This window comes from Diadema setosum, chromosome 16, assembly GCF_964275005.1.
Source record: "Diadema setosum chromosome 16, eeDiaSeto1, whole genome shotgun sequence".
Taxonomy (NCBI): domain Eukaryota; kingdom Metazoa; phylum Echinodermata; class Echinoidea; order Diadematoida; family Diadematidae; genus Diadema; species Diadema setosum.
Genome location: NC_092700.1, coordinates 542,987 through 568,707, shown reverse-complemented (window position 1 = coordinate 568,707; position 25,721 = coordinate 542,987). Strand labels below are relative to the sequence as shown.

At 37.8% G+C, this 25,721-nt stretch overlaps 1 protein-coding gene across 1 annotated transcript in view; it reads left to right on the top strand.

Moving 5' to 3' along the window:
• Positions 1-24,818, top strand: part of LOC140239471 (lysophospholipid acyltransferase 2-like) — a 35,549-nt gene extending 10,731 nt beyond the window's left edge. Inside the window, exons 5-12 of the mRNA XM_072319305.1 lie at positions 2,592-2,646; positions 5,777-5,954; positions 7,370-7,460; positions 8,002-8,103; positions 12,797-12,900; positions 15,363-15,560; positions 18,561-18,712; positions 23,634-24,818. Of these exons, the coding sequence (XP_072175406.1) occupies positions 2,592-2,646; positions 5,777-5,954; positions 7,370-7,460; positions 8,002-8,103; positions 12,797-12,900; positions 15,363-15,560; positions 18,561-18,712; positions 23,634-23,835 (1,082 nt within the window). The 3' untranslated portion in view covers positions 23,836-24,818. The remainder of the gene's footprint in view (positions 1-2,591; positions 2,647-5,776; positions 5,955-7,369; positions 7,461-8,001; positions 8,104-12,796; positions 12,901-15,362; positions 15,561-18,560; positions 18,713-23,633) is intronic.
• Positions 24,819-25,721: the final 903 nt, after the last annotated feature.

The following is a 25,721-nucleotide window of genomic DNA, read 5'->3' as shown; positions in this document are numbered from 1 at the left end:
ATATATATATATATATATATGTATATGTATTATATACATATATATATATATATTTATTTATTTATTTATTTATTTATTTTTTTGCATGTTAGCCCGGCCTTTGAAGAAAAAGTGTAATTACAGTATAAATACTGTAATTACACTTTTTCTTCATATGTACCTTGAAAATTACTCAATGCATAAACTTATAAAAGGGTCGGTCAAAAGTCAAGTAAAAATCCTCAATTCCCCAAATACATGTACAGTCTGCACTCTTAGACAATTATAGCAAACCTAGTTCAAGGAACGTGAACATACAAGACATTTCTGAAAAGCCTGTCATGTCAATATTTTGCCAAGTACGATGTATGTGAAACTGTCATCACATATTGTGAAGACATTGTACTATAGATGGCGGAGGCATACCAGTCGCCATAGCGACATTTCTCGTTTTTTTTTTGTTGTTGCTAGTTTTCTTATGTAGAAAATGACCTCTGATATTTGAATGGAGTAAGAAAGATTTGTAGTTACTATCTTTATTTGACACTTACAAAGAAACAATTGTTTTTTTTTTTATGTCATGCCTCTTATTGAAATTTGTATCTTTTTATATTGTAAACTGACTGTTTTGGGTGCGCCAGGTGTGTTGGGGAGATAGACTGAGGACCCAAGTCATTTTTAGTTGGTTCTTTCCAGACCCGGGCTGCCCACCCTGGTGGACCCTTACCATTCCAGTGTACATTGTATTTTGTGATTTAAAAAAAATGTAATATTGATATTTGTGATTGAAAGCCAAAGAAATGATAGTAATAGTAATAATAATAATAATAATAATAATAAAGAGGCTATAGCTGTTTGGATAAACAACGTTATGAACTGTAGAGGGCGACAAATTTAATCAGCATGGGACCTGTCTCCATTCATTTTCTACACAAAATTTCAGAAGTTTTTCAAATTTGCAAAGTTTTCTGTTAATTCACTTTAATACCTATGCATGAACCATAGAGCTGTATTTACATATCGCTAGAGGGCGTACTCATTTAAATCGCTGTGATCGCATGGAGAGCTCGCCGCCATTACTAAGAGTGGCAAGTGAGAGTGGCAAGTGCATACATGCACGCGCACTGCATCTGCCAAAATTGTGCATGCAGACGATATTGCCAGTGCGTACTTGGGCTTTAAATAATTTTGTATTTTGTATTTTGTATGCCACCATGTGCCTCCCACCACCACCACCCCCTGAAAAAAAAAAAAAAAATGCTGAATAAAAAAAATAATCACAGTAGCAGTTCAGGGTGCCCCCTACAAAATTGCGAGGCCCCCAGGATTTCACCCTACCGGAGAAATCCTAGCTATGCCACTGATTCCCGCCTCCGGGGTTATCTCCAAGTCGCGTTCACCACTCGATCAATCAGAGCTAATTAACTGCGTAGCTGCACTTGAATGTCTGCGATGAACAATCAGCGCTCAGCGTATGAAAATTGATACACTACTGAGGAGATAATTATTTAGCTGTAATTTACATTAAAAATAGCAATTATATTGCATAACGCGAGGTATTGAGAATGAGATTATCAAATTATCACTCAAATCGTTGATTTTCAATGCGTGTACGTCTTGCAAAGGGGCAAATCCGACGTTGTCAACCCCGGTTGTCAACGCAACGGTACATTGCTAATACACAAGCGATTCGCACTGTACTGAAGTTTTGCCACTCTTAGTAATGGCGGATCGTGCTCCATGCGATCACAGAGCCTTAAAGGTAGGGGATACCTTTTACAGACCTCCCAAAATGGAGCAAAACATTAAATATATGAACCTCAGGGGACTTGCTTAGGCCACTGCTTAGAAATTTGGAAGTCAACAATTATCTAAAATTTGAATAATGCACAAAACTCAACTACTCAGTAGTTCTGTGTGTCAGCCACACTTAGCCTTTTTGTTGCAGTCTTCTGTATTTGTTATCTATAAACACAGAACTAAAAGTACAAGAGCTGATGTAATAACATATACAGTTTGTAGAATGTGTGGCAAGAATGTATATAGAAATGTTTGTAAGTGTTGATGAACTTTCTTCACAAAATATACATGATGGACACACATGCAGTGCATGGGTCTGCAAAGGTAGCCTAATAATGTACTGGAATTTACGGTGAGCCCTGAAAATAATTCAGTTCAAAATCTAACGGTCAAAAAAATGTAATAAATGTTACCTTCCACTTTCAATACTTTATGGGAGTTTCTAAAATGATACTCTCTTCAACATACCACTGTATTTTTTACAACTCTTCATTTAAGGCATGCAATGGGATTCCCTACCTTTAACGTGCGTGCGTATGACGAGTCCGCACTCTAGTACGTATAATAGAGCTCTATGGTATGAACCTGGTTCAACTCGACTGCATTCCTTTGTGCCATATATGGAATTCAGACAAGGAGTTACTGTCATTGTTGAGAAAAGTTGAAAAATGTGAAATTTTATGAATTGAGTCCACAATTACATCCCAACCTGTCTGCTGCCCTGTACTGACTGTTGCAGGGGAGAGCAATTTATCAATGCACGAGATATAAGCACACTATATGTTATCTGTATCATTCTTGCTTTTACACAGGTTTGACACGAGATGACTCACAGCTGAACAATTTGCAGAGAAGGATGGCAGTGAGGTAAGCCATACATGATTGACCCCGTTTACAGTGCGAGGCTCGGCCGTGGCTCGGCCGCGGCCGAGTCCAGCCCCGCTTCAGTGTAAACGCGCAAAAGGCCAAATGCGAGGCCAAAATTGGCCTCGCATTTTGGCCTCGCTCTGGAGGTGGTCTCGGCCGCGGCCGAGCTGCGGCCGAGCCCGGCCTTTTCTTGGTGTATAGTTTAAGGTGGTTTTGTCCTGCAAAGGATTTTTTCCTACGGCAAAGGCCTTTGCCCGAACGGCGACTTCGTCGCCACGGAAATCAGTTGGCAAAGAGTCTGAAAACCAGACAATACCAAATTGCGTTAGTTTACAAGCAGAGCGCCACTACGACCAAATAATGAAAGGTTTGAATCTAAAGCGCGGCCGAGCCCAGCAGTGTAAACGGACAAAATTGCGAGGCTCGGCCGCGCAATTGAGGCCGGGCTCGGCCACGGCCGAGCCGTGGCCGAGCCCGGCCCCGCACTGTAAACGGGGTCTATGTCTACTTCCCAGGGCTTAAGAAGAAAGAGAAAAAAATAAAACAAATATAGAATAGGCATGATGTAACATACCTGTTCAATTTTGCAAGGGTTTCAACTTCCTACTTCATTCTGCCCAGATACCATGCTAAAAAACAAAACAACAAACAAAATCACACCAAGAAACAGGGGAGGTATCAGGCTTGAAGGGTTGGTGTAAATGCATAGGCCTACTGTACAAGTTGATATTTTTGCATTCAGACATTTTATTCTTTTTTTTTCTCTCTCACTTTTGGGGAATAGTGGTTGATCAGACATTTTTTTTTTCTGAGTTGTTGATTTTGCATTTTGTTGTCTCCACTTCATGATGATCAGGGAATAATTCTCCTGGTATCGCATAGCAGTTTGCTATGCATTTTGGTATGACTGCTATACAAAATGTAATTTGCATATATAGCAGTTTCATTACATAGACTTGTATACCATTTTGTTGAAAATGTATGTCCATCGACAAAAATTGCTATTCAATTTTGAGAAGGAAAATTATTCCCTGATGATTAAAAAAACCCCACAAATAGACAAAACACAAATGCTGTGAAGAAAGTGGGGCTTCTTACACAAACTGTTTTGTTCAAATATTGCATGAAATTAGATTTAAAAACAAAAAAAATATTAGAACAGAAAAAAGTAGCTGCCCCCTTTGGTGCTCACAATCTGTACCCCATTTTAAATCACTTTCTTGCATGAATTCACAAGAGTTCCAACTTTTTGACATGTTTCAAAAGGTTTATCTTGCCCATGATGTAGTACTGACTAGACAATATATTCTGCAAGCATATTATTTTGATGAATCAAAACTGGTAAGAAAACTGTGTGACTGCTTAAATTTGTAGTATCAGAAATAGATATCACTCTTTTTCAAGAGAAAGAAAAAAAACCAATTGTTAATTTTTGGGGTGAGGTACATTGCACTTCTGTCAAGGGAGGTAATGAATTGCTGTGGCTTTGTCTGTGAGTGTTACATTCTTGCTGTGAGTGACTTTTCTCCATGGTGTCAAAGTGATTTACCGTGATATAGCTTAGATGCTGCTCCTTAATTTCTTCTTATTTTATAGTGATACCAGATGCAGAAAATAAAATGAAGTGAAAAGCTAAAGTAATGAACAGGCAAGTGACACATTTTGAAGCTGAGAGTCTACCCCATATTACTACATGAAAAACAGGATACAGTTTGCCACATTTCATTAAAATTAACTGTGGTATGACAAAATGCTTAAGAGTTATACTATATCTGAAAATGATGTGAGCATGGCACCATAGATATCACACTGGATCATTCTTGTTCATTGAAGTCAGCCTATTTTTGTTTTTCTATACCTTTTTAAGAGTTAAAGAGTATTTTCTTTTCTTTTTTTTTGTATTCCCCCCCTTTTTTATACCCCCACCAAACGAAGTTTGAAGGGGGTATATAGGAATCAGCGGACGGTCGGGCGGTCGGGCGGTCGGGCGGTTGGGCGGGCGGTCGGGCGGTCGGTCGGGCAGTCGGTCCGTTGCAAATCTTGCGTCGCGAACTACTTCCTCAGTTTTCAACCGATTCCCATAAAACTTGGCACAGATGTGTGCCTTGGGTTGTAGATGTGCAAGACGTATTTTTTGACAGTACCCAATAGTACGTTGCCATGGTAACGGCATATTATGGGCAAAAATGGGTACAAATCTTGCGTCGCGAACTCCTCCCACAGTTTTTGATCAATTCTTATGAAATTAGGTACAGATGTTCATCTGAATATGTTAATGTGCAACCCACATATTTCCGCAGTGGCAAAAAGTGCGTTGCCATGGTAACGGCATGTTATTGGTAAAATATAGGGCAAAATGCTTCATGGCAAAACTGCTTCATCAGTGTCACATATTATGAGCCAAAATGATGGAAAATTTTGTGTTGCAAACTACTTCCTCAGTTTTTGCCCAATTTCCATGAAACTTGGTACAGATGTGTGCCTTTGGTTGTAGATGTGCAAGACGCATTTTTTGACAGTACCCGAAAGTACGTTGCCATGGTAACGGCATATAAATGGCAGAAGATCAAGGAAAGATCTTGTGGATTGAACTACTTCCTCTGTATTCGACTGAAGCTCATGAAATGTGGCACTTACATTGGTCTTGGTGGGAAGATGTGCAAGACATATTTTTTGGACATGTCGGAAGCTGCGTTGCCATGGTAACGGCATATTAATGGCGGAAGATCAAGGAAAGATCTTGTGGATTGAACTACTTCCTCAGTTTTTGACAAAAGCTTATGAAATGTGGCACACACAATAGTCTTGGTGGGAAGATGTGCAAGACATATTTTTCGGACGTGTCGGAAGCTGCGTTGCCATGGTAACGGCATTTAAATGGCAGAAGATCAAGGAAAGATCATTCCTTGGGTAAGACTGTCGTCACGGGGCGGGGGTATTAATCACCTTCAGTGATATTTCTAGTTTTTTTTTTGGGGGGGGGGGTGGGGTGGGTGGGTGTACTTCTATCTATTTTGCAGGTAACCATTTACAGAAATTGGAAAACAAATGATACCTGATGTGGTCTGTGTTTGTCATTGTGAGTACCATTGTTATAACTGATACTGTACATTTTGTTTTGTTCATGCAGGAAAATCCCCAGCCTCCTGGAATACCTCAGTTTTATCTTTTATCCTCAAAGTCTCCTCATTGGTCCAATTACCTACTATGGGGACTATGTCAAAGTCATTGATGGGTCCAAGTTCTTGGTGAAAGAGAAGACTTCTACAGGAGAAGAGGTTTTGGTGTACAAGGAACCCTCAAATAAAGTAAGAATATGAGTGATACAGGCTTTGCCTCGTTCTTGTACAATTATTTTCCTCTACAGTTGTGTAGGATTTGGAAGCACAATCCCTGATAAAATGTGACCCGCTACACCAAAATGATCTGAAAATCAGGGGAGGAAAATTTTTTGAAAATGACATGACGCCATTTCTTTACTCTTCCTCTTTAATTTTATAACACGTCTCATAAAAGTACTTGGTTGCAGAGATATCAATGATATAATTAGTGCATGTCGAGTGGTTTAGGAAATAGCGATTTGAGAAAACCACCTTCAAAGTTTTTCTTCTGATGCTATCATGATCAAGGGGAGGCAAGACAGTTTCCACCTCTAGACAAGAGAAGGTATACTTTTAGCAACCTCCGCGATGTTCATTCAAGCGGAATAGCACCAGTGGTCTACGAACACCGACCAGTCAGTAACCAGGATGCCAAGCACTGACCAATAAGATCACTCCCTTGTTGCTAGAGGCAGAGTCTAGCTGTGGCACTAAATCCAAATCTTCGGAAAAGTTTCTGTTCCGTTGAAAGTCGGAAAATCGTGGCCCAGAAAAACGCTAATTTCTTTTCTTATCTTTGATCATTTAGTTTCGAAATTTCGGCAGATGATAGATGATACATTAGACTACAAAATTCTCTTTTGACTGATTTTGATGATCTGACTTCAAACTCGATTTTCTCGGCTTATCTTTCAGCGACTTTAGGATCCTTTTGATGTGGCAGTTCACAAATGCCAAGAATCTTCCCTCATCCCGCAGTGTGTACTTTTAGTCAGTATCTTGTTCATACCACTTGTAGCTCCATTGGGGACAAATGGCACACACAACAAGCACAGCTGAATGCTCCACACAGTACTGTTTACTCTACTTCTTACCCACATTTTTTTTTTTTTTTTTTATTATCAGTGGTTTTGTATATTCAAAAAGCTACCTGACTGTAGCTTTAAAATGTGGGTACTCTACTCCAGTTACTGGGAATATCACTGAAATTCTCTTGAGATCCATCATTTTGAATTTATTATTACACTGTATGAGAAATCCTTGTAAATAAATTCAAGTGTAATTCCAAACTGTGTTTAAGTTTTCCCCAAAGTCATTATTTCTATTAAGCCTATTGGAACATCACTCCATGTGACTTAATTTGGCTTTTGTGATGCATAGTTAAAAATTATACTGTGACAATGGCTCCTCAGTATCACACCAAATTTGTTCCAACCTTAGCATTTACATGTATTATGGTTCTTTTTTTTTTCATTCTTTTTTTGACACAATCTATCATAAATGATGATGCATGTCGTTAGCATGTAGTTCGAGGATAAAGAATCTGTGTGATATGGGCACAGACTCTGTCAGAAAACATCATGCACTGGATCTTTGTTGTTTGTTTTGTTTTGCTATTACAGGTAGCACTTGCAGGGAAACTTAGTTTCAGTGTGTTCTGTGCCGTGATTCTTCTTACTCTGGTCCCAAAATATCCAATCATGCGAAATGTTGGTAAGTTTTTCTTTCTTTCTTTCTTTTCATTTTGATGTAGTAAAACTAATTTGAAAGTGTTGTTCAGAATCGGCCATTATTTGTATTTTTTTTTTCTTTTACATATGAATACATACTTAAATTTTAATCACTCTGAAGAATAACAAGTTTTGGTAGGTGACCCAAATTGGTACTCTGCCAAATGCACTCTGGACTATTCCTCCCCTCACTCATGCTGCCCAATCACCTCTTCAGATGTAGAGCAGCATTGGAGATAAATGTCTAGTACATGAAAAAAAAACCCAAAACAAACCAAAAACAAACAAACAAACAAGCAAACAACCCCCCCCCCCAAGAAAAAAAAAAAACACACACACACACACACACACACACAAACACAGACATGTTGACATCAGCATGTATATATTGGTGCTCTTTAAAGTATGATGGAAAATGTTGCCTAAGTTGAGTAATCCTACAAATGTGATGGTTGATGCATGTGTGTGTGTATGTGTCAGTCTGAGTATAATCAACCAGTTTGGTGTTTCCTTTCAATGCACAGATGACCATCATATGGAGACTACCACTTTCTGGCAAAAGATGATTTTTGTCATCGTGTCAGTAGAAGTTGCCAAGTCCAAGTATTTCTTTGGATGGGTCTTAGGTAAGAATCTGCTACTCTTTATCATTCCTGTTTTTACTTGTAAATTTTAGGTATTTGAGGTCAGTAGATGTTGCCAAGTCCAAGTACTTTTTTGGATGGGTCTTAAATGTAGGAATCTGCTACTCTCATTATTCCTGTTTTTGCTTGTAAATTTTAGATATTTGAGGGCTTTTGTCTTTCCCCACTCATGTTGCAGTTCACTTTTGATTTTTTTTTTAGTATTTTTCTTTTAGAATGTGTGTGTGTATGTGTGTGTGTGTTCTTTGGAGGGCAGGCAGGTTTAGTGGAAGAGTTTCAATTTGGGGTTTCCTCCTCTCATTATGCTGTGTAATGATTTGAGTAGATATAAATGCAAAGCTTGTTACTTTGGGGGTCAGTCTCATTAGTCTCTTGTGTACAAGCGACTAGGGTTGGTATTCTGAAATCCTTCCTAGGAAGATTTTTCTTCCTGAGTGAGGATTTTTTCCAAAGTGCTGTTCTGAAAATCTTTATGAGTTTCTTCCTAAGTTTCTGTATAAACTTTCGAAGAAACTAAGGGAAATATGCAAATGAGGATGAATCCTAGGAAGACATGCAAATTTCTGACTCAGGAAGAAGTTGGTATTGGACAAGTCCAAGCTATTTGATCACTCAAGGCTGAAAATTCAAAATGATTCAAATAAGACAAACTTGGTGTCATTGTAAAGCCAAGATGTTAAAATACATGAATTCTGATGAGAAAACAGAAAATTGCGTGTGTGTGACCAGTAATAAATGAATACATTTGCATAAATTAAAAATTAGGGTAACGTGTGGGACATCAAAAATTGTTGCATTTTTCAAGATATCTTAAAAGTTTTCCACTTATGTAGCCCAATGCTAGTGGGACCACAAAGTCTGAATGGCAAGTTGTCATGACTATGAATGCCACTTTCTCAACTAATTAAATATGCAAATGAGGGACGTGCAAAAATTTGCATGTCCCATGCATTACTTTTTAGGTCATTATTTCTCAGTTGCATAAAAGCTGGTAATTAAATTTTCCTGCAACTTTCAAAAGACCAAATCTACATTAGTCTCCATCATAACCAGGAGAAGAAAAGTTAGTCTGATCAATGTAATTAACATGATCTTTAATTAGATTTGGTAACGCATGGGACATTGTAGGTAACGCGTGGGACAGCATGTGTATTACAGTGGGAGTATATTGGAATTTCTTCATAAAGAAGTAAGATTTCCCAAACCTTGTAGAACAATGAATTTGAAGATACAGTACTCAAAATATTAATTATTTTTACCATGTACATTCTTGTCATTCTTTTACTGAGCTTAAAGTAGATTTTGAAAAGTTTTGTACACAACAAAAAACAAACAAACAAAACAATAAGATGAAACAAACAGAATTTATATACTTCATATGTCTTCATATAGTCTATGAGAACTCACCGTATTTTTGCTTAATTGTGATATATTACCCACATTCATTGAAGAGATGGTTTAATTTTCCTTTAATATATAGAAATCACAGAGTCTTAATCTTCTTTTTCTTTTTTTTTTAAACAAATAAAATGTCAGCTAATACTGCGATATATACTAAACAAAAAAAAAAATTGTTTTTTCAGTCACATAATGAAATGAATGTATTGTACATAGTGTGTATTAAACTATGTATGATAATACTTTGATGTTGTTTAACTACTCAAGATTTATTGTCACAATATCGTGCTTGATAAAAAGTTCAGGGTTTGTGTTTGATTAATTTGCGACTATGAGTGATGTGTCTTACACTAAACAAACAATCACTGTCAGTGAACAGTAGTAGGTATGACACAAGTCATACAACAGACTTTCACCATAGTAATAAATGAACAACTTTGCTTAAAGGGGGGGGGGGGGGGGCTATAGGCCTACATGTACAGCTGTACTTGTAACTCTGCAATACTGTTCTGCCCAATGTAAGTACAATCTTAACCCTTTAGCAAAGAAGATTCCGTGTATAATGGCCTATGGCTTCATAAAGGATACAGTAATATTACTCTAATTTCGACAACTTTATAAATTATATAAAATAGTTTACTGCATGTTTATTTAATTGTGTGTTGTAAGTTATGTTTATTTTAAAGCCTACAGTGTACAATGTATTATGACTTTACGAAGAGAATGATGTGTCACAGAAATAATTCTGACATACTTTTGTTGACCTTTTTACCTCTTTCAAAATATTTAATTACATATTATATATGAAAACAGTAAAAATGGTTAAGCATAAAACTATAAAACAAACAAATGAACAGGCGGTGTTGGGCATTTTAGGGAGCAATAAGACAGGCAGTTTCAAGTAGTTGAATTACTAATGGTTAACAGCCTACTTCTATCCATCTTCATCAGACGATTTGCATAGCCTCCATAAAAATGATGTACTAAATGGATCAGTTTGTTGGATGATAATTAATTAATTTATGAAGTGGTAAATAAAGCCTTTCTTTAAGCAAATGGGGTCAAATATTATGTATCTGTCTTACTGCCTAAAAGAAATACCAAACTTAAAATTTTTCAACTAGATATGCCTTTTTTAGAATATTACCCATAGTGACAAAAATGTCCCAGCGTTACTTCTCCCACGCGTTACTATACCCATCTTTTTAAAATTGACCTTGAGAGAAAGCAGAGACATGAATATTAATGAAACATGTTGTTTTCTCTTAAGTAATAGATGTGTAACGAGTTGTTCACAATAAATTTTTAGTGTGACATTATTTTCACAATGTTTGAAACAAAGTATAAGAAAAAAAAGAGCCTTCTTTCTGGTCCCACGCGTTACTGGAAAATAAATTAGCATAAATTAATTACGGAATGAGTAGTTCTCATTATTTCTGTTAAGTTTGTATATACCTACTATCTACCAGAAATGACCAAACAATTCAGCTTTCATAACTAACTGTGAAATATAGTTGTTTGTGATGTCCTACGCGTTACTGGTGCAAAATAGCTTGGACTTGCCCTATTCTAGAATGCACATAGGATGGAATTTTAGGAAGAATATTAGGAAAGCCCCAACCCTGTCCTAGGTGCGTTGTTTGTGGCTGTCCCAGGTACGTTGTTAAGATATAGCAAGATGCAAAATGTTGTGATGGGCGCTTGTTATTAACTGTGTGAAATAAGCTCTTTATTTGTGCTAAATGGGCATGAAAAATCGGGTATGCTGTGCATGCATTATGAGCATTTGCAGCATTGTATATTTAACCCTATGCCATCATAATATACAATTGTCATTGGTTGGTTCCTCATGAAACAACATGTTCTATTGGCTTAATTAAGAAAGGTCAGTGGGCAGAGATAATGATGACCTAATTTGTCAGAATACTAATTCTGTCTTTCCTAGCCATTTCTTAACTTTCTAACTCATTCTGAAGATTTTCAGAATACCACCCTAACTCTTAACTGTGTACCACCAAAGAATGTATTCTTTGTTGATTTAAAATGTCTAAATAACATCAGGATAAATGTTCTTGTTTGTTTGTTTGTGTGTGTGTATTTTACTGAAAACTATGTTACTGGCATTCTGCATATTGGAGAATGGAGCATGTTCATTTTTTTTGAGACCATTTTGTGACCTTGTGCCGTCTTGAATCTCCTTTGTCATGGAGTGGTCATGGAGACGTCTCTGTGTCGTCTCCATGACATCTTGTGGACTGTAGCAGAGTCTTTTGGGAGTCATGATAGAAACAAACATGTTCAATTTGTTTTGGAGACTCTTTTCAATCTCCACCAGGTCTCTGTGATGTCTCCTTCTAGTTGCGACCAAGTCATGGAGGCTAGTTTAATTTGCAATGCTAGTAGTTTTATTTGCGAGGTCTCCAGGATGTCTTTGAGATTTTGTGAAAACCCACTGGTGACCAACCGGAGACATTGGGGAAACATTTATGTGACTTCTGGATGAATAAATTATCACCTAATTTGGATATTATGTGCCTGAAGTTGCCGTGGATCCACCTTTCTAGTGAGAGCACAATGCATTTTCTTTTGTGTGTATTTCGAGTCGCATAAGTCACAGTGACTGATCAAAGTCAGAGAGTCTTCTTCAGCGAGATACACCCTGAATGTTACTCATTACAGTTCGACCTCGATTATCCGGCCTCCTTTTATCCGGAAATCTCTATTATCCAGACGCGTTCACGCAGTGGACTTTTTTTTCATCCATAAGTTGAGAAAAAAACAATGACTTTAAACTCAATTAAAATTTCTACAAAACTCACACGATTTACCTACAATATTCCCGACAGAACTAACATAAATTAACACCACATTATCATCGTGAAAGTAAGCAGTTTTGTGAAGAAGGGACTACAATTTTGCGCAGGCTAGCATAACACCACCGTTGCGGGGTACGCTATACCTGCCTACAGCTGCCAGTGCACTGGGACGGCAGCTTGGACGGCAGCTATATACATAAACATTGTGTCTCCCATATCCGGCCAATTCGCTTATCCGGATGAGCGCCGGTCCCAACATGGCCGGATAATTGAGGTCGAACTGTATTTAGAGTTGGGCAACAATGAGTAAGGAAGTAAGAACATTCATATCTTGATACCATACTGTTTTTTTTTTCTCTCTTTTTATGCTTATTTCCTGTATACATGTACCATACCATACAATCTCATGCAGTATTTATTCACTAGATTAATACAAATAAAACTTTTCTCTTTCCTTGCAGCTGATGCTATGAATAATGCAGGAGGACTGGGATTCAATGGATATGATGAAGATGGAAAACCAAAGTGGGATGGTGTTAGTAATGTCATTATTTGGAATTTTCAGGTGAGAATGTTGATATTGCAACTCTGTACATGTTTCAGAATAGTCGTGGAGAGAAAGGGTCTGCTCCAATAGCTTCTGATACTATAAAATGTGAATTCCGCTTGTAAATGTATTGTTTGATTTGATTTGATTTGATTTGATTTTATTGTGCCTCCGCAACGAAGTGGCCGGAGGCATTATGTTTTCGGGTCGTCCGTCCGTCCGTCCCGTTTTGTTTTTGTCGATATCTCAAGAACCGTGTGGTGGTTTTACATCAAACTTGGTATGAGGGTATATCCTTGGGGGATAATACTTTGTGTGGATTTTAGGGTCACAGGTCAAAGGTCACAGGTTATTTTGTGAAAAAAAAAAGTGAAATATCATGTTTTTCTCCATATCTCGCAAATGGTTCAAGGTATCTTCATGGAACTTAGTATATATGCTTGTACCGATGGGCAGTGATTATCTAGGGAAGTTGGGGTCATGGGTCAAAGGTCAGGGGGTCAAAGGTCAAGGTCAACTCCTCAAAATATCACAACTTTCCTTAAAATGCAATATGCCTGAAGGTTTTTGTTTTTGTTTTAACTTGATGTATGCATGTACATTGTATTACCCAATATATATTCTGTGGGAAGTTTCTTGCCAAAAGGTCAAAGGTCAAAAGGTCAAAGGTCAAGTGAAAGTGCTGAATTGTACTTTTTCCTCCATATCTCAAAAGTAACTCAAGGTATCACAGAGACTCCAACTCTCCTGTTTTCGACGGGAGATCTCCCGCCGAAATCCCATTTTTGCAAAATCTCCCGTTCTCCCGTTTGAGATTTAATTTCTCCCGCCCTGGCTCAATGTCTCCCGTTGGAAAGGATTTCTTACTTATTGCTATCGTATGTTGCAAAAATAAGCCCTAGATAGCACCAGAGAGCATCTATAACCCTAGGAACTTCGCGCTTCGCACACATTAACTTGGAGTCTCCTGTTTGCTAGGGGTTTTGGGCGGGAGAATCTCCAGATCAGAAGGTGCTTCGGGTTGGAGTCTCTGGTATCATCATGAAACTTGCATATTTATGCATGTTCAACCTAACAGTGATTCTCTTTGGAACTGTGAGGTCAAAGGTCAAAGGCCAGGTTTAGATAATGCTATTTTCCCATTTGATACTGAAATTATACCTTTTCTCAATACCTTGAAAATTACTCAGTGCATAAACTTATAAAAGGGTCAAAAGTCAAGTAAAAATCATCAGTTCCCCAAATACCTGCACTCTGACATTTTAATCATTCATCCAATTGAACCTAGTTCTAGGAAAGTGAACATTCAGCACATTTGTGGCAAACCTGTCATTTTAATATTTTGCCAATTGTGTGAAACTGTCATCACACATTGTCAAGACATTGTACTATAGACCTATTAGGAGAACCATGCATTATGGCGGAGGCATATCAGTCGCCGTAGCGATATATCTACGGTTGTAGTTGGTTCCTGCATTATGTCATTGCTCATGCGGATACATACATACACATATATCATATACATTGATGGTACCATACATATAAATGGATATCTATACATAAACATTAATTGCTAACAAGGTAAGTTTCTTCATTACCTTTAGAATGTACAGCAATACAGTTTCTTCATTGCCTTTACAATGTACAAAAGAACATATCAGTGATGCAATGAATAACGCAGATACATAATACATAACATATAGGAAACTAGGGGGAGGGATGACTTGCGTAGAGATAGGATAGGAGAAAGGAGAGAGGAGAGGTCTGTCTGCTTTCGCTAATACACAAAGTTAGATCACCTGGATCACTGAATACTAAAGCATGGCAAAGTATTTTCTCACCGAGGTACAGGTGAACAGTAACTACAGGTCATGGTCGGTTACATAACATTACGTAATAAATTCTGAACGGCGATAATTCAACGAGGGAATTTCATATACAGTACAATTGCAATGACATCATAAGATCACTGATATCCAGAGAGCAGCATTGTCTTTACAGCTTTCTTGAAAGAATACATAGACTTTAAAGTTCAAATTTCTGAAGGAAGAGAGTTCCAAATATCAGGCCCAGTGTGTCTGATAGATTTCAGAGCCATCACCATTTTAGGATTTTGTAGATGAAATTTATCAGATTGCCTTGTGGGATAAGAATGTATATCCTTGTTTAACTGAAATAATGAGAAGAAAGAAGATGGCGACTGACCGTTATACAAACGAAACATAAAAAGTGAATTTTGCAAAAAACTAATATCATTTACGTTTAGTGTTGTTAATTCTACGAACAAAGGATCTGAATGGTCCCGATGACCCGCATTCATATACGTATTGTCTATATATGTGTACACTCTTGACTGTTTAAAAAGAGAAATTGAAATCAGATCAGAAAAACTTAACCAATCTGAAATTGATGCAACAGTTTCCTGTCGAGTACCCATAAAAAGCCAGGCTCTTATTGTCTCCTGTGTCTTGATTTGTCAGTTCCCAACCAATCTCAAGATGCTGATAGACAGTTGGAACATTAGTGCGTTGACCTGGCTTCGACACACCTGTTATGACCGAGTGCCGACTCAGAAGGCTTTACTTACCTTCCTTCTCTCATCAATGTGGCATGGATTCTTTCCAGGATTCTTTGTCACCTTTCTCTCTGGACATCTCATGCTAGTGGCTGCTAAGAAGGTCAGTTCACACACAGCATGATTCATATCTTTGAATCACATTCATCCCCGGAACAATTACAAATCACCACAAAATATTGTATTTTATATGTCATGAAAGTCATACAGATTTGCACCTGTGGAGTTATCATGGCAAGATGAAGGACCATTTTTTTTTGTTTTGTATATGTTGCAACTCATGTTATGTTAGGTGTGATCTGCAGCCTTTCTTCTTTTTCGTTTATGAACACTGTATAAGATAAAGACGGACAAGCATCTTTATTATTCTGCTTGACTCTTGTGATGTACACGTATTCACAAATCTGCCCCCCCCCCCCCCCCACGGAAAAAAGCAGTAACTGACATTTTTATGAATGTTTACTTTTTTGCAAAAATGAATAGTTTACCCAATGCTCTCCAATGTTAATAGGTCAGTTTTGCAAAAAAAAAAAAAAAAAAAATGAAAGTGACCAAAAATGCAATTTTTCACTTTTGCAAAAAGCAGTAACTGCATCCAGTTGATTCAACTTTGCAAGTTTCCCCACGGAAGAAAGCAGTAACTAACAAAGCCCACGGAAGAAAGCAGTAACTAACAATTTAGTCTTATCATTCAGACTCTGTATAGTCCTTCCTGTATATTTTTTACCCTAATACCATTTATTTTTTCTACTAATTTTTAAAACAATGTAAACAGCAGTTTCTTCCATAATTTAGGGGAGTAGATATAAAAAGATTGTTTCACCAGTAACTTGACTCTGCCCGCAGGGAATCATATGACAAGTTGTAGAAAAAGCTTCTTTCTGGAGACTAGCGAACCTGGCAGCTTCAGCGCGCTCAGAGTGCAGAATACGTGTGCAGCTAGCTGCATGCGCATAAATTCTGCAGCATACAGTAACTAGCTAAACATTGCATCACATCACAGTCATCACTGTACTTGCACAGTATTGCAGGTCTGGTACAGTCTGAGTGATCATGCCAGTGCTAACCATGCTGTCACATAGTTTCTGCGTTCCAGGCATGCCTGTAAATCTCTCATGAATTGCAGAGGAAAAGTCATGGTAGCCATGGCTTTGGCCAGAACCAGAAAATCTAGGTGAGCTGAAAATATATTGAAGGGAGATGAGCACTAGTATTGTCTAGTGTTAGACAAAATGTCAGTAGGCCTAATCTAACGTAATAGATCTATGTCTAGCACTAACATTGGGCATAGATCTGTAGTCTAGCTTAGGTGTAACGTCAGAGTTCGACTAGGATCTAAGACGAAGAGACTTGACTTTATTGTCTAGTCCAGGGTCATGTGTCAGGGTCCAGGCCGGGCACTCCAAAGTTCAATTAGGGTAGGCCCTACAATACATGTACCTTATTTTTACACAGAATGCCATTCAATCGACAAGACCTAGTCTAGGTCTAGCGTTAGGTCCTAGATCTTATAGATCTAGACTAACCAGAAAGTAGAAGAACTTTATAACCTGGTGGTGGTAACAATTCTCCTCCTATGGTCATGTGACATGTGCAGTTACTGCTTTTTTCCATGGGGAAAACAGCAGACTCCTGGCCGTCTGCAGTTACTGCTTTTTTCCGTGGGGAAACTACCCAGAATCAAGGGTGAGCCACCGCAGTAACTGCATTTTCCTAAATAACATTTAAAAAATAACGGAAACATAATTTTTTCGTAGGTATTGTTAGACAACTAGGTATGGTGCATAATCATACCACAAAATTGTTTTTGAATGTTTCTGTGTTTTTAAAGAATCTGCAAAAAACACAAAATCGCAATCATCTCAGCTCAGCAGCTGCTATGCAGTTACTGCTTTCTTCCGTGGGGGGGGGGGGGGGGGGGCAGAAATGATACAGTGACCATTAAAAAACAATGGTACTAATTATAAGAGGTGCTGTAGGAACATTGCAGCAGAGACTCTGTGCTTCAGTCCCCAGTAGTAAAAGTGTAATATCTTGTTGATTCTACCATCTTTTATTTCAATCAAACTTTGTAACATACTCTTTGTGCATTAGATTTGGACAATTGACAGAATGATATATCTCATAAACAGAATGGTGAAAAATATATAGAATTGTAAAAGTTGTCAGTCTCTGATGATTTCAGTAGAATCCTTGGTTTTAATTGGCTGAGCACATCTGGTAACTGGCTGTTAATATGGTGATTGTCAGAGACTGACAACTTGTTTGGGCTGACAATTTTCATTTAATGGTGCCCTGAGTGGCTTTGTCTTGGTTCTATTGATATGTCCTGATTTCCATCATCAGCATTACAGGAAGGTTGCTAAACTGTACACAGTGTCAAGACCATTGAACAATCACGACAAAATTCAAGACAATGATAATGCACAGAAAATGCAGGGAGAGATTTTACTTTATTAATCTTTAGAATTTACACATATGTAAATTTGCTTGCTCACATAAAGTACAATGCATAAAACCTTTCCTTGATATCTTGTCGTCAAATGCCCCCCCTTCTCTGTCATTCTCTGCCTATTAAAAAAACGGATTACTCTCTCTCACTGCTATCCTTCCCCTCTTTATTGGTGTTTATTTTCCCCCTCTCTCCTCAGCCCTTTATTTCTCTCTCCAATACCAACCCTCTCCCTTTCATTCCCCCTCAGTATCCAGTAAGACAATATTATTACTTCAGACATTTTCTGTATTACATGTGTACACCTGACAAGCCAGTCAATGTGATATTACATTACTTAGTGTGTATATTATTCTCCTCATCCAAAGATTTAGTGATTTAGGTCTACATATCAGTACTGGGATTGCTATTGAATTATGCAAGAGGTAATATGTGTGTGTGTACATTTTTAAGCCTGTAACACCTCCATTTTAAGGAGAAAATAATGCTAGGCAGAACAGGAAAACCATAATCTATGACAAGAAAACTGTGTACATGCACAGTTTGCAAGGTATTAATGTCAATCAATGGCAACAAAGTAGATGAATGGTGAAAGAGAATTGACATGAGGTATTCCCTGAATCCTGGTCTTATTCTCACGTATGATTGTAGGTACGAGCCAACATCAGACCTTTCTTCCAGTCTTCAGCTCAGAGTCGTATGGTGTATGACGTCCTAACCTGGGCTACAACCTATGTCACCTTGGCCTACATCATTACTCCCTTCACCTATCTCACCTTTGAACTCTCTCTCAAGTTTTTCAAGTAAGTTGAAATATACAACACAGAATGTTTGAATATGTATATGAAGTGAAGGATTACTTATGGTAACAAATAAGGAAGTCTAATGAAGCAAAATCATTTTCATAGCCTACTGTCTTTTCTGAACTATATTTTGCAGGTATTATGATTTACATATATTAAAAAAAAATCTTGATTGCAAGTTTTCTTACACATGTTCTGCATTGAGAAGATTGTAATGCTTGTGCAAAGATGCCTACACTGTATCTGCTGAAGCCAGATTTATGTCATTGTTGAGTATCTGGTGATTCTATTCAAAGTTGGGACACTAAATCAGTATAATTGTGCACAGTTTCTGAAAGTGTGCTACCATGTCAATCTCTTTTTAGTGAAATCAACTAATTTGGCATCATGTGTATGCAAAGTCAAAGTGTGAAATACAGGTGAACCTCTCGTATCCGGACAAGTCGGGACCGGGGCTCATCCGGATAAGGGATTTGGCCGGATACGGGAGACTCAATGCTTTTTACACAAACATACATACACATGTACTGATGTAGCCCATTGTAGTACCACATGTAGTAATGTGTATACTGCAACCTTTTCGTTGTTACACTCAGTAAGAGACCCCAAAATAGAGGTTCGTGTTTGCAAGAATGAAATCATTTTCTTTTATAAATTCTTGGAATGATTTACCTAAATAATTATTAATAGTGGTGGGCTATACAGGGGGTAAAAAAGGGTCATGTTTCAAAATCCTTAGGGTCCCTGCTTATTTGAAACAGCTTATCGTACTGAGCATTTTGATACCTTTCATTAAGAAATCGGTTGAAAAATGAGATGGAGTCGGCCCAAAAACTGATTTGGGGGGGGGGGGGCCAAAATTACTGTCGCGCGTCGGTCAAAATATAGTGAAAAAATAATAAATTCACTATCCAAAGGAGTAAGAAGATGATTTAAGTGTCCAGATATATGTTTTTGAGGTCAAGGAACTGATTGCAAATGCCAAAAACCCTTAATATACTATAGAAAGCATTCAAATTCTCAAATTTTGCTCTTTTTTTTGGGGGGGGGGGGGGGGCATAGGGCTAAATTTCGGCCCATTTCTGGTATTCCAGTCACTCAATGTACGCACTTTGCCATCTTCCAAAATTTCGTAGTCACAGGCTTATGTGATGAAAATTATGATAGAAACACTAGTAAATATAAGAAGGGTACGTTATGCTCTTTCAGCAATCTAAATTTTGAAAAATGAAAAAAATCTTTTAAAACACTGCTTTCACAACTGCAACAGTTACACTAAGACACCACATACTGGTATAAAAAAATACTGCATTTAGTTCCATTCATTAACAAACTTGCATATCTCTGCTTGCCATAATGATGTGATTATTCTCCTCTCTACTCAATAGAATGATTGGAACAGGGCATCAACAAAGTTATTGTGTGGTAATTGTGAACCACAAATATCTTTGTACACTTTCAAGGTCCCATGGTCCCATGCAACAGGTATAATTTGCAGGACATTTACAGTCTGTGTGTCATGTCACTTTGGGTATCTCCAACGTAACCCATTATCAGGATCACAACACTTTAAGATGTTCTACTACATGTGTATCGTACATATATGTGCCCTTTCCATTGTCATTTTTGCATTATATGCTGAGGTACCACTGTCTGACATTATTAACATCCCAAATAACGGCACAAGGTTCAATTCATTGACCGCAATATCTGGTTCAGCAGCGTCACTTGCAACTTCAACTTTGAAGGTGCTTGTTGAACCTCAGTGATGTTCAGAATCAGTTGCATATCCTCTTCCATGGGCATGTCCGGCAATGCACGGATTGTCGCTGACTCTGAAGTATTGTAGGAATGAGAGTCAGACGATTTTCAGGTCTGTTACTGAAATCTAGTTTAAAGGACAAGTTCACCTTCATAGACATGTGGGTTGAGTGAATGCGGCAATATTAGTAGAACACATCAGTGAGAGTTTGAGCAAAATCGGACAATCCGTTAAAAAGTTATGAATTTTTGAAGTTTCTGCTCAGTCACGACTGGATGAAAAGACTACTATAGCTTGTGATGTCACATGAGTACAACGATATAAAGAAAGAATAAAGAAAATTCAACATATTTCCATTTTTCTCGCAGAACAAAAGAACACTCGACTTCTCTCTTTCAGAAGGCAGGGGGAATAATATTATCCTTAACATATACGTCAGTAGCAAGTCGAAGAAATGTGCACTTTTATTAAAAAAGTAAAGTTTTGTGAAATTCTCTTTTTATTTCCCTTATATAGTTGTACGCATGTGACATCATGCACTGTAGTAGTCTTCTCTTCCAGCAGTGACTGCGCAGATACTTAAAGTATTTGTAACTTTTGAACGGATTGTCCAATTTTCCTCAAACTTTCACTGATGTGTTCTACTAATATTGCTGCATTCTCTCAATCCTTATGTATATGAAGGTGGACTTGTCCTTTAAGTTTGTAGAAGTGAGATCATGCTTGGAAATCCCCTTTATTGAAAAGTGTGCCTTCTGTATGACACTCCAGTTTGAATACATGACCAGGATGTGGATCTTGCTGCCAGCTTGTCAAACTTTGCAAGATCTCTCTCGCAATCCAAATTGTTAGTTTGTAGACCTTCAAGCTCCTCATCATTTAGAGTATCAAGAGATGTTACATGCGGTGTAAGATCAAACGACCTTGTTGCAATGCAACACAGCCACAGCATTTGTACGGTACAGTGCAGTATGTAGGAGATGTTTCTCAACATCTTGGTTCTTCTGGTTGAAAAAGCTAGGTAACATGAAACTCTGTGAGAATATTCACTTTCTGAGCTGCTAGATCTCTGTGAAGTTGTGGAAGAATTTGAAAAGGTTCTACTTGAGTTGCCTTCTCCATGCTGAGAAACAGTGGCATATGTAGGGAAACCAAGTCCACAGAATTCGGTTACTGCAACAGATTCTTCAGTGTGGAGATTCTTTGAAACAGAATCTGTTATCAGCTTCTGAAAGCCTGTGTAGTTGTTGAACATATAACCTTGTGATGTTCTGCCTATTTTCATGTTGGCATGTGATAGAGGATGAAGACGGAAAGATAGTCCACTGCTGAAACTCTGCTGAAGTTAACAACACTTTCCCTTTGATATTATCAGGGAAAGTAACGTTGAATTATTTTCTTTGCAACTTGTGATCATAATCTGCAGTCTACACATTTGAGATGGGCCATTTATGGACAGAAAATATCACAATGAAACTTAGAGTCTATACCACCACTAACCCCGCCCCCCCCCAAAAAAAATGAATGCTTTCTACAGCAAATTACGGCTTCAAAACAAATTTGCAATCAGTTTCTTGACCTCAATTCTACTGTTGTTTATATCTTCATTCTCATCAACCCTGTGACAACAATTGGAAGATGACAAAGTTAACGTTAGGTGACTGGAAGACCGGAGATGGGCCGAAACTTAGCCCTACACCCCCCCCCCCAAAAAAAAAGCAAAATTTGAGAATTTGACTGCTTTCTCCAGTATATTAAGGGTTTCTGACATTTGCAATCAATTCCTCGACCTCAAAAACATATATCTGGACACTTAAATCATCTTCATTGAATCATACTCCTTTGGATAGTGAATTTATTATTTTTCACTATATTTTGACCGACGTGCGACAGAAATTTTGGCCCCCCCCCCCCCCCCCAAATCAGTTTTTGGGCCGACTCCATCTCATTTTTCAACCGATTTCTTAATGAAAGGTATCAAAATGCTCAGTATGATAAGCTGCTTCAAATAAGCAGGGACCCTAAGGATTTTGAAACATCACCCATTTATAGCCCACCACTATTATTAAGAAATGTATCAAGTAGATCTTGAAAATAAACCGTACTCGGCAAAGGCGACTGTAGGTCGCCTTTGTTAGATTGAGTTGGGAATCCCCCTTTCCTCCCGTAATTAATAAAAAAAATCATGGCGAGATTGCGTCCGTATAATAGAGAGATCCGGATAAAGGGAGGCTGGATAAGAGAGGTTCAACTGTATAACAAAACATGCAAATAAGGAAACAAAGGTTAAAACTAAATATTCATAATATGTAAATGATGTGAAGGCTTGGGTGATTTGGGCATGTTTTCAGTATTACAGGGACCAATGGGTGAGAAGTGAAAGAGCGGGAAAATGTTATGTGATGTGTGGTGTGTCTGTGATAGGTAGGGTGCATGGATGCATGTGGATGTGAATATGTATGTGGTGTGGGATGATGTATTGGTGTGTAGAGGGGTGGTACATGTTATAACAGAAAGGGGGATACACTGGTAAGAAATGGTTCAAAATAAATCCCTACAGTTAACAACTTGAAAAACAGCAGAATGCGTGTTGTAAAAGCAACAGACTCCGTTTTGTGTGTGTGTGTGTGTGTGTACCTTAAGATAAATGATTTAATTTGATTTTGTGTTTTGTATTTGATATTGTTATTTTGACCTCTGAGTATGAGTTTTGGCAAATACTTACATGTGTAATATTATACAAAATAATCATTTTGACAAAATTACAACAATCATCCAAGGTCCACAACTTTTTCATTCATTGTATACCTATTGTAGGATAATGATACTGTAAAACGAGGAATGTTCGTGTGCATTTTAATTTTGCAAATTTTGCGAGAGCCAAGATTTGCGAAATTAAAATGCATGTGAAAGTTCTTGTCTACACTATTGTATATGCACTGCAATGTTAGAGGCAACTCACGAATTTAATGCTGCGAAAGAGGCCGTCAACTCCAATTCGCGAAAATTTCATGCCGCGAAAAATATTTTGTTTTACAGTATCTCTTTTGTTATGGTCAAACATGAGCTGGAATGGGATGATTTTACATTCCACTCCTACTCAATGCAAGTAATAATGAATTATTCATTGCTTGTTTCTTTTCACCTCCATACATTTAGCTCCATTTACTGGTGGCTTCACATTGTTGCTGTCATTGTGATTCTTGTCCTACCGGCACGAAAAAAGGTTCAGCAGAAACCTAACACAGACGTTGATGTGCGACCCCAAACATTTAATGGACATACAGTGGAGAACTGGTCATCTCAGACTGATGGTGGACAGGGTGAGGAGAGCAAAGATGAGTCAAAAAAGGACCTTTAAAGGAACACTGTGTGTTGGTCTGTAGGTTTTAATTTGCTGTGTGAATATTCATGGTGTGTGTGTATGTTGAATGTGCATTTGGTCATGGTTGGTTTACTTACTTGTAAGTGTGCATGCATGTTGTATGTTACATTGATGCAATATTTGCATTCAATCTTTTCAGTCCAGGAGTAAGAAGGCAATATGGAGAATGCGCATTGTACAGTGTAAAGTCAAACTATGGTCTAAGGAAGAGAGGTTTGCAGTAAAACACTGTGTGTATGTACTCTTTGAAAAGACTTGTACTGTGAAAAAAAGACCTTAATGCAGAATGGAGCAGAGAAGTGAAGTAGGGATATTGTAAGGAAGTCAAATAGTGACTGTCAAAGGGCAGCTTTGAGCTAGGGTGGTATTCTCAGCCTGTTTTAACTCTGTTATAAGTTTTGTTTTAACTTTTATAGCTTTGTTTTATCTTGTGCTCTCTTTGCCTAGATACATGTTCATACCATTGTCATAGTTTGTGCGCACGCCAGAGAATGAGCATTTGTTAAATATGTGCATAGTAAGGCAAGGCGCGTTTCGTACACTTTTGCCCAATGGAGCAATCTTATTGTTTAAAATATTTTAGATGCTTCTTCTACCAATATTTCCTGTGAGATATGATTATTGCTGTGGTCATGGTTTCCATAACTTACAACACCATTAAAACAGTTCTCAGAATACTGACTAACAACCCTATCAGAGGTGTTGTAACTGACAGATTTTCAACAGAAGATACAACAAAAGTTATAGCAGAGTTAAAACAGTATTCAGAATACCACTCCAGAAAGTTGAAGTTGCACTAATAGAGATGGGTAAATAGGGGATAGAGAGAATTGTCGGAAGAATAAAGCGAGAATTGGATAAAGGGTTCAGAAGTTGTTGGGAGGAGAAAGATGAACTAGAAGTGAGGGAGGAGGGGGAAGGAGAAGGGTGGAAACTTTTGGAGAGAAAAGAGAGAAGTGATAAAGATGTGAAATTTTGAACAATGTATCACAAAACAAAGTGAGAGAAAAAATGAAGTCGTAAAGCATTTGAGAACATGAACTGTGGAACGTGGAATCAAAACCTACAGAAAGTAAGGGGGGGGGGGGGTATCCAAATGAGGACTCTTGTAGGAAGAGCTTTTGGAGAGAAAGAATAATTGTAATTAAAAGTGTAATCATGAAAATGTTTCGTGTGGAGGAAGGAGTGTGGGAAAGAAGACAAAAGAAAATAGTGATAGCTTGGGTGAAGGTTGTAATTAGTTCTCATTTTAAATTTTTCTTTCTGTGCTTGCAATTTTAGATGCTATTTCTGACTTTTTGCTTTATGATGATTTTTTATACATTTACAATTTTTGCCCATGTATCGCAGAATTGCTGCATTTGTTATCTTGTTCTTGAAAAGGCTGACAATGGAGACTATAGGCCAATAGGCAACCAGTTAACTCACAATCCTATCAACCAGGAAGCTTATTTGGCCTAATGTGTGAATGGCCATGCTTAAAGCAACTTAGTACACACTCTGATATTGTATTGTGAAAATTCTCATGACAAAGTCTGGACAAGGCTCGCCAACTGTTTTTCAGCTACTATGTACTCATGTTTCTTATATTTTGCGCGTGACGCTTTAACCATCAATGTATAATTTTCTACATGTACGTTGAAATGCTCATGCTATCACATTCAGTTCATGGGTTTATTTAAGCTCATATCATAATCTGTGCTCAGATCAGAGAGCTCATCTACAGTAGCTTCCGGGCCCTACCAAAGAAAGACTAGATGACAACATCTTATCCAAGAAAGTGAAACTTTGCACTGAAATGAGTGGAAACCATGACTTCTAAACTAACAAAATGTCTGCGAATATTTGGCAACAAACCTTGA